Consider the following 13,382-nt stretch of genomic DNA (forward strand, 5'->3'; position numbering starts at 1 on the left):
GGATGATACAAAGAGATTCCTCCTCGTCGACGTATTCTGCAGAAATCCCGACCCCCTCTTCCTCTTGCTTGAAAGGGTGGACGACGAGAGGACCAACGCTGGCGCTGCTACGCTATACCAGCCCGCACAAAACCCCGTTGTGTGTATGTATTACCCAGGAACGGCAATCGCCTCACATGGCTGGACGATGACCGACCTGCTCGTTGTAGCTCTCCCGTCATACACCGGCGACCCCTCTGAGCCAGAAATCGCTGGGATGGAGTCGCTGAGGCGCTTCTGCGAATCCACCACTACTGGCTCCCCCTTTCACCTTGTCTTTCGCGACTTTCTCCAGCTCCGATCGGACGATGACGATGAGCCCATATTTTTCGACGCCAACGCAAGCACCCTGCCGGCTCCTTACTCCGCAGAAGACATCTCCCTTTGTTTTGAATACTACCTTCGTGGCAGGAAAATTGGCCCGATGCTCGTTGTCGTTCTTGGGACGTGCTCTCATCCAGAGTCCCCCATCAGAAACCACCCACGTTCATGCAGGCCATCCCCTCTATCGTCCCAGACCGCGACGAAGGCGCCAGGTCCGGGCGTGCCAGGACGAAAACACTTCTGCATCATTCATTGGTCCCACCTGAGCAGTGAAGAAGCCGCCGCCGCCGCCGCCGCCGCCGCCGCCACGCATTCGTGCGAAATGGATCATATCGACATGCACGGCCCATGGCCAGTGCAGCGCCGGGCAATGTATCGGTTGATGGAACTTGTGCTATCGTTCTCTCCTAGTCCCTTTGGTATAGAAACGCTGCAAGTTCGAGTCCATAGACGGACTGATTGATTGGTTTGTAATTGACCACCCTTGGGGACGAGGTATAGAGCACAACCCATTGAATATTTAACCGTGCATCGTTAGTTCATGATTTAGAGCCAACCGACAATTCCATTTATTTCCTCCGTCGTGCATGGAACGTCGACCATACTGGCATGACGCGTCCGGGGTCGCCGGCAACACAGCCAGTGCCGCGCCGTGGGCGGTCGACTACACTCTCCAAGCAGCCACGCTGAGTATCGCCGAGGACATCGACCACGAAGGCATCGGCTACAAGTACAACTTTGTACGCTTCCTCTCTGCCAGCGGACCGGACCTCCGCTCACCTGGCACCCACAGCAGCGCCCAACCGATCCATCGACGTCGACGGCCGCGCCCGACACGCGGCTCCCGCCACACGCCAAACTGGTCTACTACCGAGGCATAGCGGTCGATTCCTTCGTCGGCCGCAGCGGTCACGCGCGCGTCGTCGAGCTCGACGTCGGCGACGACAAGGTCGCGGACCACGCGGCGGCGTAGTACGAGCACGGCCGTCTCTTCCGCGCCGTGTTCGTCAACCTGCACGCGTGGCTCGCGTCGCCCACCGGGGCGCGCCCGAGCGTCCACATTGACCTCGGCTTCGTGCGCGGCGCGGGCGTGGCGGGGGACGCGTTCTGGCGCGGGGGCGGGAAGGCGGCTCGTCATCGGGCACGCGGACGACACCGAGGGCCTGACGTGGGCGGGGCAGAGCTACGAAGACAGCGGGGACGTGTCGCCGACGGGGCGGATGGTAGACGAAGAGGTCGTGCTGAGCGAGGGGTTGGATTTGCGCTCGACAGAGGCGGCCTCGTTGTTGTTCTGATTGGGGATGGAGACGATCAGAATGCTGTCCACGAAGTAAAAAGGTACTCAGATCGATAGGTGTATCATTACATGTGCATTCAGCGCTCACTGGCTACACCATAATATGCTACTCTGGGCGTGTAGCAATCTGGGAGAACTAGAGTGCGTAATTTGACTAAGCCTGCGATATCAGCGTAGGCTATCTCCAGGTTTCGATACGATCCGCAGCGCCATCTTCAACGTCTCCCCGGTCCTGCTCAGCGAACTCGTCGTGAACGACACATCGAGCGCCCCTCGGCCGGGCCCCAGTGAGACCGCCCGCGTCCACCGCGTCCATCCGCGGATGTGGTCCCTCGCGCAGTCGTGCACGTCCGTCAACACCCCGTTGAACGAGTCGCCGTGAACGTACACGTGGGCGAAGTGGGCGCCGGGTCGGCCCCCCGGGTCTCCAGCGCGCGATCCTGCGGGTGGGGCAGGACTGAGGGTGCCAGACGATGGGGCGTGCCCACGGCCACCTGGAGAGCAAGGTGGGCGGCCGGCAAGAAGAGTCTCGTCTCGATCCGGGCTCTCGGGCAGCGTGCAACGACCGAGGACGAGGTCGACGCGGGCTATGTGCCTGGACACCGCCCCGTCGACTTTCCTGGACTCGACGATCAAGAAGCGCAGCGAGAGCGAGTCGGCGGGGCTCCAGGGGACGGGAGGTATGACGCTTTCGCTGTCGTACAGATAAAACTCGGGCAGGCTGGCCAGGTTGGGGAAGGAGAGCTGGAACGGCGACCCGATCGTTGTAGCTTCACAGAAGTGGCGGAGGTGCTTCAGGCTGGGAGGAACGGAGAGTGGGTCTGCGGAGTACGGGGGCCGCGTGGCGACGTGGATCTCCGACATCGTCCAGTGGGAATCGGGTGGAAGGCTGACGGAAAAGGAGACAGCGCGGATGTTGCGCTCGCCGGGTTTCCTAGATGTGATATAGCCCCCGATGATATAAAGCGGATGCCCATGGACGGAGTGGTCTTGGTAGCGCTGGAGAAGAAGGTAGCAAGGCTGGCGACGAGACTCCCCGCCGACCACCACGATGTCTGTGCAGAACAGATTGAGGAGAAGGAAGGTCTTTGCTGCATCCAAATAGATCATTGGCGCCGTTAAGAGCATCCCGGATGGCGTGTTGGCGAACGTGGGAGGCCGCAAGGCATGAGAGGTCCATGCCTTCATCTTCCCAGCCAGTGGGCCGAGCGATGCGATGCGAGCCTATAGGGATGGGTCAGCGGATCGCGTCTACGGGACGGCATATCAACGAACCGTGAATGTTTTCTTCCAGCTTCCGGGCCGAGTCGCTGGTTCTTCGTATCGCATGTTCCCCTGCCCCGAGTATGCATAGGCGGAATGAGCGAAAAGGTAGTGATACTGGCCCATGTCGAACGTCCACAGAGATTCTCGGAGACTCACGGTGAGCCTATGGAGGGTTGTGAATACGACCGGGGTACTTCCGCTCCACCCGAAGAGAGACACGTCGCCGGATGTTCTGAGTATCTCCTCCTGCAGCCTGTAGAATGCGTTCTGACCTTCGCCGTACAGCGTCGGAAGGTTGACGCCGAAGAGCCCAAACAGACAGTAGGCCGCGTCTTCGGTCCTCGTCGTCTCCCGCTTCGACGCCCATGACATGCGCGCAGCCACGCTCATGTCGGTGAAGTCCTTCTCCAGTCGAATGACCTCGGAAGGGATGCCCGTGATGTCCTGTAGCAGGTCTGCGAATTCAAACTTCGTCCCGAGCGGGGTCCACTCCTTGGAGAAGAAGACGACGACGCGCGATGCGAGCAGTTCTTGGAGCGTCCACCCGCGCCGGTGCCATCTGGAAAGCGGGAAGGCCGTCGTAATACCGCGTGAAGCCGGATCGTCTTCAACGGAGACATCGTTGAGGTAGACGTAGCAGACGCCGGAGAGCGCATAGTAGCGGAACATGGAGTTGATGGCCTCGGTGAGCTCGGCGCTGCTCGTCTTGTCGATGCAACACGTGTCCGCCCACGCCCACTCGTAACCGTCGCGTTCGGCAAGAGTGAGGAAACCGCGGATTTTGGGCGATACCAGATGGCGGGGTGATGATAGGGCGTGTTGGTGAGTGGACGTTCGAGTAGTTCCTGAAGTTCCTGGGCATTGATCCGCGTTGATCTGCACCTTCTGAAACGTATCCTCTTGATAATCTTGCAACCAGACGTGGGAGAATATGGCGTAGCCACCGGGAACGGCCTCGGGCCCAGGGAAGAACTTGAGCTCCGCTCCAGCCGTGCTGAGCAGCCACATGGTCTGCGATATGAACGCGTCAAGATACGAACTTTCGGACAATTGCAGTGACGAAGTACCTGATCGAGGACGTGGGGATGAGTGAGATGGAGGAAAGGACTGCGAGGATGTTTGTGTCAATATATACGCTCTCGCCTGACATGGACGCCCACCTCGACATGATGCGTGGGCGATCCGCCGTATCGCCGGCGAATCTATTGGACATGACGTCATAGCTTTACGGTCATCGTGAGGTCCGAAAATCCACGGAAACGTGCTGGGTGGAGGTGAGCGTGAGGCTCGTCAAGTTGGTTGGCGGTTGGGTAGAGAATTCTAGGAGCGCGAACGGCGACAACGGAACTGGGATGTCCAGCGAGCTCGGTTTCAAGAAGTTGTCTTCCGTTGTGTCACGAGTCGTAGATCCATCTTCATCGGCTGCCTAGCGGACTCGTCGCGAACGACAGCTCCAACGCAGTCCCAGGTGACCGGGGGTCTGGGAAGGGCGGAGTCCGTCGCGACCACCGCGCCCAGGTCTGGATATGGTCGCGCGCGCAGTCGTGCACGCCCGCGAACGTCGCACGCGCATGAGTCGAGGGTCACGAGCGGGTTGTACACGTGAATGCTGGTAAAGTGCGCGCCGGGTCCGATTCGACCCACATCCGGTGGAAGCGCGGTATCGGCGACGGTAGAAGGAGAGCAATAGCGACGAGGGTGTGCGGGAAGAGTCTCGTCCTGGGGAAGGGTGCACCGACCGAGCGCAAGCGGGAGTGCAGACTCCGTCCACGACGCGCGGTCCACTTCAACGGAGGTGCCCTTGAAATAAAGAGCTTGTCGTCAGGGCTCAAAGGTACGGCGGGGACGATGGCCGCGTTTCGGTCAAGGTGAAAGGAGCGCATGTCAAGGGCGTAGAAGTCGGGAAACGTAAGCTGGAACGGCGCCCCCATCATCGCCGCTTCGCAGAAGTGACGGAGACACTGAAGGCTGCGCCCGAGGGAGAAGCGGGTCCGCAGAGTACGGCGGTCGAGTGGTGAGATGGATGTCAGACGTGGTCCAGCTGGAGTCGTGCGGAGGGTCGACGGAGAAGGCGACAACACGGATGTGGATGGTGATGGGGATGTCCTATGGATCTTCGTATGCGAGTGTGGACACGATCTGGCCTGTCACCCCGCAGTGGTAGGGCGGGCGACCGCGGACGGAACGGTTGTCATGTCGCTGGATAAGGAGATAGCAGGGGCGACGGCGAAGTTCAAACGTTCGCCATCGATCCACACGGTATCGGCGCAGAAGAGGTCAAGAAGGGAGGAAGTTCTTTGACGTATCCAGATAGAGTACTGGTGCGGTCACAAGCATCCCTGTGGGCATGGCAATTTATGCGGGAGACTGATCTGACGTCTTCATCTTCTTTCTGGTCGCTCTGAAAGGCCTGAACGTTTGAACGGTCCTGCGAGAATTCTCAGCAAGTCGTGTTCATTTGGAGGAAACAACGAACGAACCTTAATCATCCGGTTGCTGCGTTCTGGACCAAACTTCGGCTTTTCGTGCTGCATCTTCCCTTGAACTGAGTACGCATAGGCGGATTGGGAGAAGAGAGATAATATCGCCGCAGGTTCGACGTCCAGAGGTCCCGAGGATATCAAATTGACGGTGTGACGGGGTTTTTGAAGACATCGAGCGGGGTTCCGCTCCAAGCGAAAAGTGAGACGTCGCCGGACGTTTGAGTATTTCCCCCTGGAGCCTGCCATAGTACGCGTTCAGGTCGAGCTCAACATGGTCGCGATGAAGAAGCTGTGGCTTTGCGGCACACGAGCGATGGCACCAGGCAGATCCCGCTTACATCAGCTTTCGCGTGCATTGGCGCCGCCTTCTCGAGTCTCGGCGGGCAGACTTTTTTTTTTTTTTTTTTTTTTTTGGTAGAACACGTTTGTCTTACGGAGGCATTGGTCCCATTTCGGGCTTGTTGTACCTCCTGTGTAAGCGTGTGGGCTGTCGTTCCCGTGGAGTTGAAACCATGGGTCGGACAGTGTTATATCATAGTCATAATCATATTGTGTACCGCGAGGAAATGCTTTTACGCACTGTGTGTGGGACTCAAGATCCTATGGGAGGTGCTATTGTCCTCTCTTAATACCCACTAAAACCCCGCATGATGTTACCCAGTCTTCTGGGAGGTCTTCTGAGTCTTCTAGAAGTGGTTTCCATATTTGTTCGACTCTGTAGATGGTTTGTTTCCTTTTCTTTCCGTCCATTTGAGCCGCCGTGCGTCTATCGAGATCTAGGCGCCGTTCAGCCGTCGCGTACCATCTCTGCTTTACTTCTCGCTCTGAGTGTTCTCGACCCTCGTTCGCTATCACCCTTTCGCACCTCAGTTTCCATATTAGGTGTGCTGCCTCTGTCGCCAGCGTGGTCCATCTTCGTTCTCCCGCCGTGTCTCTTTCTTTTTCGTTATCCCCCTGTTTCAGCTCTATTGCTCCGGCCGCGAATATCGACCCCCAATCTGGGACAATTTCCGGCATGCCAGAGGCTTCGCACGTTTTGGCCAAGATCTTCCATATCGTTTCTCTGCCAGTTGCGGTGCATACGAAGAGTACGTGTTCCATTGTCTCTATTTGGCCGCAAGTTTTGCAAGTCGCTCTTTCCTTGAGATCTTCGGGCATGTCTGGCTTCAGCCAGTTGTTCCCGATCATGTATGCGTCGTGGATTGTCATCCACATCCATTGAGCCGCTTCTCTTGTGATTTTGTCTCTCTTTCTGACCGCATTCCATATGGTTTCCTCCCTTAGCTTTGTTCCAAAAGCCCGGTCAAAATCGTCCTTTATCTTGTCGATGTTTCTCGAGGTTGGTATCCTTCTTTTCGTTGTTCTCGCTTTGTTCACTCTGATCGCCTTGTAGGCTGACTTTTGCGTCATGAGGTCGAGTCGCGCACCCGAGATCTTCAGTTCTGGAGGGACGTCTAATGGTATATCGTCGTACGTTGTTTTCTCTGCTCCCGTTCCTGCGAGCTTATCTGCTCCTTCGTTTAGTTCGTGTCCATTGTGTCCTTTCACCCACTTGAAGGCGGTCGGCGACTTCCGTTGTCGTAGCTTCGCTATGATTGCCTTGGTGATGTTCGAGTTCTTTTTACCGATGTATCCCGTGTTTTCATTCGTTCTCATATATTTAGTGACTTCGTCCATGACTGTTTTGGAGTCGGTCAGTTGGAGAAGTGGAGTACGTCGGTCCGCAATTTCGGAGGCGGTGAGTGTTGCTACGCCTTCCCCAGTTTGGTTTGTTTGCTCGATGTTTGGAGGGAGTCTTATTTCTCGGTTTAGAGCGTTGTTTGCTCCCGCATATACCCCTGCTCCCGCTTGTGCGTCCTCTTCCCCGTTTCTTACGCATGAACCGTCCGTTGCTAGCGTCAAGGTTCCTCCTTCCGATTCGAACTTATTCAGGTATTTGTTTCTGTACGGTGGGTTTTCTATCGAGTATTCTGTGAAGATGCGGAGCGTTGAGCTTATGTTCCCTCTAGTCGTTACCCTTGGGTCGAAGATTGCGGCGTTCTCTTCCTCTTCGAAGGTTCTTTTCGACTCTTCGAGTTGGGCCTCTTCGTGGTCCTCTTGGTGTTCGCCTCGGGGATCCCATTTCGGGGAGAGGGTGTCCAGGTACGTTTTCGCTCTTTCAAAGCATTTGTGAGGGTTCAAGCACCCCGTGTTTTCTTTCGTTTCTTTGCATTCGGCGCATGGGCACTTCCCTCTTGGGATGTGGCCCCTTCGTTGTAGCTTGCTCGCGAATTTCTCGAAGTCTCCGACTGTCTTGAGGTCGTGGGTTCTGATCAGGCAGTAGGTCGCCTGTGAGGTTTTGGTGAGTTGTTTTAATTTCTTCGTGTCTGCGTGGACATGGTCCCACATGGGCATTTGTCTCATGACATGCCTGGATATTGCTATGCCGTCTGGCACTACCGCGTATTTTTTCGCCATTTTCATCATGTTTTTGAGCTCATCTGGGAGGTCGCTCATCTTCGGTTTCCAGGTTTGGTATAATGGGTTGATTCTTAGTTTTCTCTCTTTTGGTTTGACGTCCTTTGTCACGTTTGATGCGAGGATATCGTCTGCAAGGTATGTCCACCATTTTTTCGAATCGTTTCCGTCTACTGTTGCGTATTCTTTCAGCCACATGACATCGATAGCCTCGTTTCTGCTGTCGAGGTCTAGTGTTTTCATGCCGCCCTGCTCGAACGGGAGGGTCATGGTTTGCATCGCGACTGGTGGGATGTGTCGTTCATTCCAGAGGAAGTCTCTCATCATTGTTGTAAGTCTCTTTTTAACGCTTTTTGGCATCCTCTGAACGTCTGTTAAGTATTGTGTCATCCCTCCGAAGAACATTTGGATGACGTGTCTTTTTCCTTCTATCGTCGGGTGCGTTGCGGCCCATTTTTTCGCTGCACATTCTATTTTTGCTAATGTCGGGGTCCAGACGTCGACCTCTCTTAGTTTGTTTCCGATCCATGCTCCGAGGACTCGTGTTGCGTGCCCGTCCTCGGCCATGTGGACGTTTCTCGGGTAGTTATTCCAGCCCTCTTCTGAGTTGTGTTTTCTTAAGGTGCGTTCTCGGAAAGCTTCGCTTCCGATCGGGATGATCTGAGTTTTTACTATGTTGAATTTCGCTCTTGCTGCCATACACCAGACGTCGAGGACCTCTTGGAGGGCTTCAAAGTCGTCTAGTTCGGACATGAAAACTGTGGTGTCGTCCGCGAATAGCGTCGCCTTTAGGTTCTCGAGTGCTCCGGGTATGTTGATTCCCTCAATATCGGCTTTCCTGATCATACTTGACAGGGGTTCTATCGCGAGGTTGAAAAGTAAGCATGATAGGGGGTCTCCCTGTCTGACGCCTCTCGTTACTTGGTACGTTTTACTCAGGTGGCCGTTTATCATTACTGATGTCATTGCGTTTCGGTAGAGGTCTTCGACCGCGTTTCTGAAGCTTCTGGGGATTCCGAAAGCATCTAGGACCTTCCATAGGTAGTCGTGGGCAATCTTGTCGTACGCTTTTTCTTGGTCCAGCGCTACGATTGCACCGTTAATCTCGTTTGCTTCCGCCCAGTTGGTGATTAGTCGCGCTAGTTGTGTGTGGTGGTGGATTTTCCTTCCCTTGACGAAACCGGCCTGCGCTTCGTTGATCAGGTGGGGCGCTGCCTTTGCAAGGCGAATGGTGAGTACTTTGGTGTATATTTTGTAGTCGGTGTTAAGCAGAGTTATTGGTCTGTAGTTGACTATCTTCGCTTTTTCTCCCTTTCCTTTATAGATTGGTGCCATCCATCCCTCCGCGAAGGGTACGGAAGGGCAGATTCCGTTTTGTTGCATATCTTGGTAGGCAGCTCTTAGAATTTTCAGAACGTTCATGGTTGGCTTATCTTCGTGTCTCGCATCTTCTTTGTATCTCGCATGCATGGTTTTCCATACTTCGTATGGGATGCCGTCTAGTCCGGGTGCGCTGCCTTTTTTTGCTTCGTCTAGCACGGTCTCACATTCGTCTTCTTCTATCAGGGCTTCCATTTCCTCTCGATGATCATCTGATACGTGTGTTTCTATGTTATCTAGCGTGATCTCTATCGCTATCTCTCTGTCTTTCTCATGCGTGACTGACACTCCGTTCTCTTGGAGGGTTTCGTGGTGTGCCTTTGCCATCTCCGCCATTCTCTGTGAGTTCGTCTCGTATTCTGGGGTCTCCGAGTTCTGATTCGGCGTTTCTAGGGCCTTAACGAGGTCTCTTGGCTTCGGTTCTCTGTGGATGCCCGTCCAGTACTTTGAGGGGACTTCCCCCGCGATTCGGTGGGTCGCTTTTCCGTTTGCTTTGTTGGAATCTGCCCGCATACTTAGCAAGCTCGGTCGTACGGTACCAGCGCTTAGTCATCCCGTAGATAGCCGCCGCCCCTCGTCCCGCACTCGCCTCACGCGTTTGCCCTTCCCCACCACCTCGTTCTCCCCCGCGTCCGTCTGTACTCGCCTCCCGGTGCCCATAGGGACCAACCGCGTCGTATCGATTGCATCTTATTCCTCGTCCGACCCCGACCGAGCCGCCGACTTCTAACACAAACGCGTACCCTTGCCCGGAGGTCATTCCGCGCCCGCGCCCGGCCTACTCGTTGTCCGCGCCCTCCGATCTCGATGATCCGAAGCCCCCTCCGACCCGCGATCACCCTTTCGACTTCCGACCCGTTCGCGACCCTCCGATCCCGCTTTCTCCCCGCCGATCTTCGACCCCCACACCTCCTATCGCAAGAATCGCCCCTCCATCTCCACCATGGCCCCGCACTTCTCCCGCCTCGAAGACAACAACTACCCCGAATGGCGCTTCTACATGGAAGCTCACCTCACGCGTCAAGGCGTCTTCGAAGTTGCGTCCGGTGCCCTCTCGCGTCCTCCGTTCGCCCCTGCGCACGTCGCCGTCAAGTCCTGGGACAAGAAAGACATGCAGGCTCGATCCGAGATTAACCTCATGCTCTCCCCCTCGCAGATCGGCCACGTCCAAGGTGCAACGACCTCGGCCGACATCTGGACTCGCCTCGAAGCTGTCCATCGCGCTCACGGATTCGGCACCCGCCTCGCTCGTCGCCGCGAGTTCTTCAACATGTCGAAGCAGCCTGACCAGGCCATGAACACGTGGATCTCCAGCGTCCGCAGAGCCGCATTCAATCTCAACGCAAGCGGAGCGAACGTCCCGGATGAAGACATCATCATCGTCCTGACGAAGGGCCTTCCCGAAGAGTACGACAGTCTTGTCGTCGCCCTCGACTCGACCCCCTCCGCGTCTCTCACCCTCGACTACGTCATTATCCGCCTCGTCAACGAGGAATCACGCAAGGCCCCATCGGAGGCATCCTCACCCTTGCCGTCCTCCGCCGTTGCTGCTGCCGCCCGCACGTTCACCCCCACTGCTCGCACGTTCGTCCCCGCTGCTCGTGCCGCTGCCACCGCCCCTGCTCCTGCTCCCACCGGTACTCCTCGTGGTCGAGTCCCGCTCTCGGAGATCACCTGTTACAACTGCAAGAACAAGGGCCACTACCAGCAGGACTGCCTGCATCCGCTCATCCCCTTCAAGGAGCGCGCCGCCTTCGCCATGGCACTCGGCCCATCGTACCCGTCGTCCCGGAGTGGTTCGGAGAGCCCCGTTGTGGCGTTCTCTTACTAGGTTTCATGGGACATTCGTACGTTTCGATTCTCGTTCCCCTCGCGCATTTTCTCGTTCCCCCTTCTCGCCTCCGTGCTCCCCTGTCGGCATGTTGTGGTTACTTTAGCCGGCCGTCATTGGCGTGCTCGACATCGTGATTCGCTTGCTCTCCTGAGGTTGTAGCTGGTCGCCCGCATCATCGTCTTGATCCCCTGTCCCCGATCCTCGTCACGTTGATTTTGTTTATTCGATTCTATGCCCCTGTCTCTCCTCGATCCAGCGTAAACCCTGATCCATCGTATCCGATCCAGCGTAACCGACCCATCGTACTCGAACCAGCGTAAACCGATCCATCGTCCTCGAACCAGCGTAACCGATTCAGCGTCTTCCTCGATCCTTCGTACTCGACCCATCGTCCTCGATCCCTCGTCCTCGACCCTTCGCATTTTGTACCACCGTCTTCCCCTCGATTTGTGCTCGTTATACGCCCTCGCTTGTGGGGGCCTGTTGGAATCTGCCCGCATACTTAGCAAGCTCGGTCGTACGGTACCAGCGCTTAGTCATCCCGTAGATAGCCGCCGCCCCTCGTCCCGCACTCGCCTCACGCGTTTGCCCTTCCCCACCACCTCGTTCTCCCCCGCGTCCGTCTGTACTCGCCTCCCGGTGCCCATAGGGACCAACCGCGTCGTATCGATTGCATCTTATTCCTCGTCCGACCCCGACCGAGCCGCCGACTTCTAACATGCTTGTCTTTGTTTGTGACGTTTGAGTCTGAGCTCCGTTAGTCGTTTTGCGACCGCCTGCAGCTCTGAGACTCTGAGCAGGTCCTCCATGTTCTTGTTTTTCTGCAGGTTGCGTCTCGTCTTCCTTAGTTCTTCAATTTCCTCAAGGATTCGGGGTACCACTTCTTTTTCTCTGTTGCGTGCGTCGCTCATCCACTGGTTTTTCAGGTTGAGGAGAATTGTTTGTGGGTTGTGCTCAATGCTTCGCTCTGTCGTTCCTTGCTCTAGGCTGTCTAGTTGTCTCTGTGCGTTCATCCCTGCTTCCTTCATTTTCTTCGCTAATTTATTGTCTTTTATTAGGCATTTGGGGAAAACCGGTCGTCCCTTTCCGACTTCTGGTGCGTTTTGAGATGCTATTGATACGGTTTGCATCAAGTGGTCTGTTCTGACACCTGGTGCTCTGATTCGCCAGTCCCGCGCATTTTCGTTGAAGATTCCTTGGGTTGTGTAGATTCGATCTAGTCTCGACGCGATGCGGGCGCCTCCGGTCCGGTTTCCATACCAGGTGTAGTCAACGCTCGTTGGGTGTGTCATTCTCCACCCGTCCGCTAACATTAGGCCCAGGTGTGCTTTTAGCTCATCTAGGCTTTGGATTGACGCTTCCGGGATCTTTGTGGGGAAGCGGTCGATAGCGTCCTCGGTGTTGTTGAAGTCTCCCGCCATCAGGGTCGGCTTCGGGGTCAGCGGATGTCGTTCGTAGTGCTGCAGGACCGTTTGGAAGAACGTTGCCCTCGCGACGTTTCCGTTTGCTGGTGCGTAGATGCATAGTGCGTGAGTTACCTCGCCATACTGATTCGGGATCGATATTTGTAGGGCACGGCCAGGTACTATCTCGATTGCGCTTGCGTCTTTCGTGCTTACCAGGCTTTTATTTAGAACGAAAGCGACACCTGCTTTGGCACTCGGGGTTTCTGGGTCTAGTGATGCGAAGATTTTAATTCTATTGCCAAACATTCCTTCTAGTCGGAGTGTTCTTTCGATGGTTAGGTGTGTTTCTTGTAGCATAAGAACCCCGATTTTTGCGTCCTTCATCTCTTTGAAGAGGGTTCCCCATTTGTTCAAGGCAGAGCCCGGTACGAGGTCTCCAAACCCATTCATGTTCAGTGTCGCGAATCTGGTGCTTACTCGTTTGGCAATCTGGTCCGCACGCCGGTTGTTTGGGTCTCTTTGCGCGTTGTTGCGGTCGACCTCCATGTTATTGTGCCTGTGATCTCGTGTGAGGATTTCACGAGTCACGCATTGTGCGCCGTTTCGTTGCGTACTTTCTGGTTCAAATCGCTGGGGTGTTGCGTCCTCCGTGGAGGCGCGTATTTGGGTCGTACCCCGTGGGGTCGCCTCTAGGTTCGCGCGTCGAGCGTCACGTTCCTGTTCGCCATCCGGGGTGCGCCGGGGCGTCGCGTCCTCCATGGAGGCGCGAATTTGGGTCATACCCCTTGGGGTTGCCTCTGGGGTTGCACGCTGTTCATCGCGGCCCTCATTGCCTTCCGGTGTGAGCCGGGGCAACCCGTCCTCCATGGAGGCGGGTGTTGCGCGCCCGTGGGCGC

At 56.1% G+C, this 13,382-nt stretch overlaps 6 protein-coding genes across 6 annotated transcripts; 1 reads left to right on the forward strand and 5 right to left on the reverse strand.

Annotated features, from left to right (window-relative positions):
- Nucleotides 1-950: 950 nt before the first annotated feature.
- BXZ73DRAFT_57358 (uncharacterized protein) lies at nt 951-1,658 on the forward strand (the record flags this gene model as incomplete). The annotated part of the gene is made up of 4 exons (XM_048021570.1): nt 951-1,179; nt 1,239-1,282; nt 1,337-1,467; nt 1,490-1,658. 4 exons carry the CDS (start codon nt 951-953, stop codon nt 1,656-1,658), a joined length of 573 nt encoding a protein of 190 aa, XP_047871251.1.
- Nucleotides 1,659-2,926: 1,268 nt separating this feature from the next.
- Nucleotides 2,927-3,934, reverse strand: BXZ73DRAFT_57352 (HET-domain-containing protein; the record flags this gene model as incomplete). Its single annotated transcript, XM_048021567.1, has 1 exon — nt 2,927-3,934. The coding sequence occupies one exon, from the start codon at nt 3,932-3,934 to the stop codon at nt 2,927-2,929; it is 1,008 nt and encodes a 335-aa protein (XP_047871252.1).
- A 2,087-nt stretch (nt 3,935-6,021) lies between these two features.
- BXZ73DRAFT_57341 (uncharacterized protein) lies at nt 6,022-6,426 on the reverse strand (the record flags this gene model as incomplete). The annotated part of the gene is made up of 1 exon (XM_048021565.1): nt 6,022-6,426. The coding sequence occupies one exon, from the start codon at nt 6,424-6,426 to the stop codon at nt 6,022-6,024; it is 405 nt and encodes a 134-aa protein (XP_047871253.1).
- A 687-nt stretch (nt 6,427-7,113) lies between these two features.
- BXZ73DRAFT_12724 (uncharacterized protein) lies at nt 7,114-8,064 on the reverse strand (the record flags this gene model as incomplete). The annotated part of the gene is made up of 1 exon (XM_048017471.1): nt 7,114-8,064. A coding segment is annotated over one exon (951 nt), but the record flags the coding sequence as incomplete, so codon positions are not given.
- A 42-nt stretch (nt 8,065-8,106) lies between these two features.
- BXZ73DRAFT_57361 (uncharacterized protein) lies at nt 8,107-8,565 on the reverse strand (the record flags this gene model as incomplete). Its single annotated transcript, XM_048021571.1, has 1 exon — nt 8,107-8,565. A coding segment is annotated over one exon (459 nt), but the record flags the coding sequence as incomplete, so codon positions are not given.
- Nucleotides 8,566-11,793: 3,228 nt separating this feature from the next.
- On the reverse strand, nt 11,794-13,032 carry BXZ73DRAFT_57354 (Endonuclease/exonuclease/phosphatase; the record flags this gene model as incomplete). The annotated part of the gene is made up of 1 exon (XM_048021568.1): nt 11,794-13,032. The coding sequence occupies one exon, from the start codon at nt 13,030-13,032 to the stop codon at nt 11,794-11,796; it is 1,239 nt and encodes a 412-aa protein (XP_047871256.1).
- Between the last annotated feature and the right edge of the window lie 350 nt (nt 13,033-13,382).

The sequence above is a fragment of the Epithele typhae genome (assembly GCF_022376455.1).
Source record: "Epithele typhae strain CBS 203.58 chromosome Unknown BXZ73scaffold_150, whole genome shotgun sequence".
NCBI lineage: Eukaryota > Fungi > Basidiomycota > Agaricomycetes > Polyporales > Epitheliaceae > Epithele > Epithele typhae.